This window comes from Aptenodytes forsteri, unplaced genomic scaffold, assembly GCF_000699145.1.
Source record: "Aptenodytes forsteri isolate BGI_AS27 unplaced genomic scaffold, ASM69914v1 Scaffold54, whole genome shotgun sequence".
Classification (NCBI taxonomy): domain Eukaryota; kingdom Metazoa; phylum Chordata; class Aves; order Sphenisciformes; family Spheniscidae; genus Aptenodytes; species Aptenodytes forsteri.
Genome location: NW_008796044.1, coordinates 9213746 through 9214913, shown reverse-complemented (window position 1 = coordinate 9214913; position 1168 = coordinate 9213746). Strand labels below are relative to the sequence as shown.

At 68.2% G+C, this 1168-nt stretch overlaps 1 protein-coding gene across 1 annotated transcript in view; it reads right to left on the bottom strand.

The window, feature by feature from the left end:
* Positions 1-1168, bottom strand: part of LOC103904520 (lateral signaling target protein 2 homolog) — a 17272-nt gene that overhangs the window by 3444 nt on the left and 12660 nt on the right. The window contains exons 5-8 of the mRNA XM_019473789.1: positions 969-1058; positions 776-865; positions 537-638; positions 202-450 (exon numbers count right to left, since the gene is read on the bottom strand). Coding sequence (XP_019329334.1) covers positions 202-450; positions 537-638; positions 776-865; positions 969-1058 — 531 coding nt within the window. The remainder of the gene's footprint in view (positions 1-201; positions 451-536; positions 639-775; positions 866-968; positions 1059-1168) is intronic.

The window sequence follows — 1168 nt, the reverse complement described above, 5'->3', positions numbered from 1 at the left end:
ACGAAGAGGGTGTGCAGCATGTCCTTGGTGCTGCTGTAGCGGGAGCGCAGCTCTGAGCAGCAGGCACCTGGGGTGGCATCGAGCCCCGGGCTATTCCCAGGGGGCTGGGGGCTGCACAGGACCCCAGGAGTGGCACAAAAAGTCCCCGTCCCAGCGGGCAGGGATCTGCCAGCCCAGCCCCGCTCCCTCCCTGCCACGCACCTCCACTGCCAGTCAGTGCCCACGTCGTCCACTGCACCAGGGGGTCCCAGCCACGCCATGCAGGTGCGGGGCGGTGGGGCGGCACAGGGGACCTCCAGGAGACCCCAGGGAGCAGGGGGGTCCGCTCTGGGGACAGCTGCCCCCCAAGCTGGGGGGGTGGCCGGACCGCAGGGATCCTCCGATTCAGCTGTACACAGGCTCCTCTCCAGCAGGCAGAGCTCCTCCTCTGACAGCACCCGCAGCAGGTCCCTGCAGCGAGGGGACGGTGTCAGCCCCACGTCACAGCCCCACTGCTGCCCCACAGCCTCACCCACGGGCGCCCATCGCCCCCCCACCTGATCTTCTTCAGGAGGTTGTAGAAGGGGCTGAAGACCCGGGACATCTGCTCAGGGCTCTGCTCCAGGCTGAGGGGACCCTCGGGGTAGATGAGGAGGCCACTGCGAGGGGACAGAGCTCGGTTCATGCCGGGGGAGCTTCCCAAGGCCCCAACTCCCCGAGGGGGGAAGGGGCTGGTACAGGGTGGAGAGCACCCAGCCGCCCCTGGGCACCCCCTTCTCCAGGGGGCTGCACCCACCTGATAATGGCCAGGCGAGGGATGGTGAACATCAGCAGCGGTTCATAGCCATCGATCATCTCCTGGGTCAGGTAGCCCAGGCGCAGGGCTCTGGGGGGGACACCCTTACAGCAGGGCTGAGCCCTGGGACGCTGCCGCATCCCTGGGGCTGAGGTCCCTGCCACCCCCCTACCCGGTACGCGGTGCCCCTCACCTCTCCACTGTCTCGCAGAAGAGCACGATGATCTCCTGCTGCCTGTAGATCTCCTCAGGAGACTTCACTGCCACCAGTGAGGACACGTAGCTGGAGAGCCGGGGGGACTGTGAGGCTCCTCCAGCCCTGGCGCAGCCACCCCCACCCCAGCACCCCAACCCCGGCCCCCACCTCAGCCCGAACTCTGCGAAGAGCCGGTC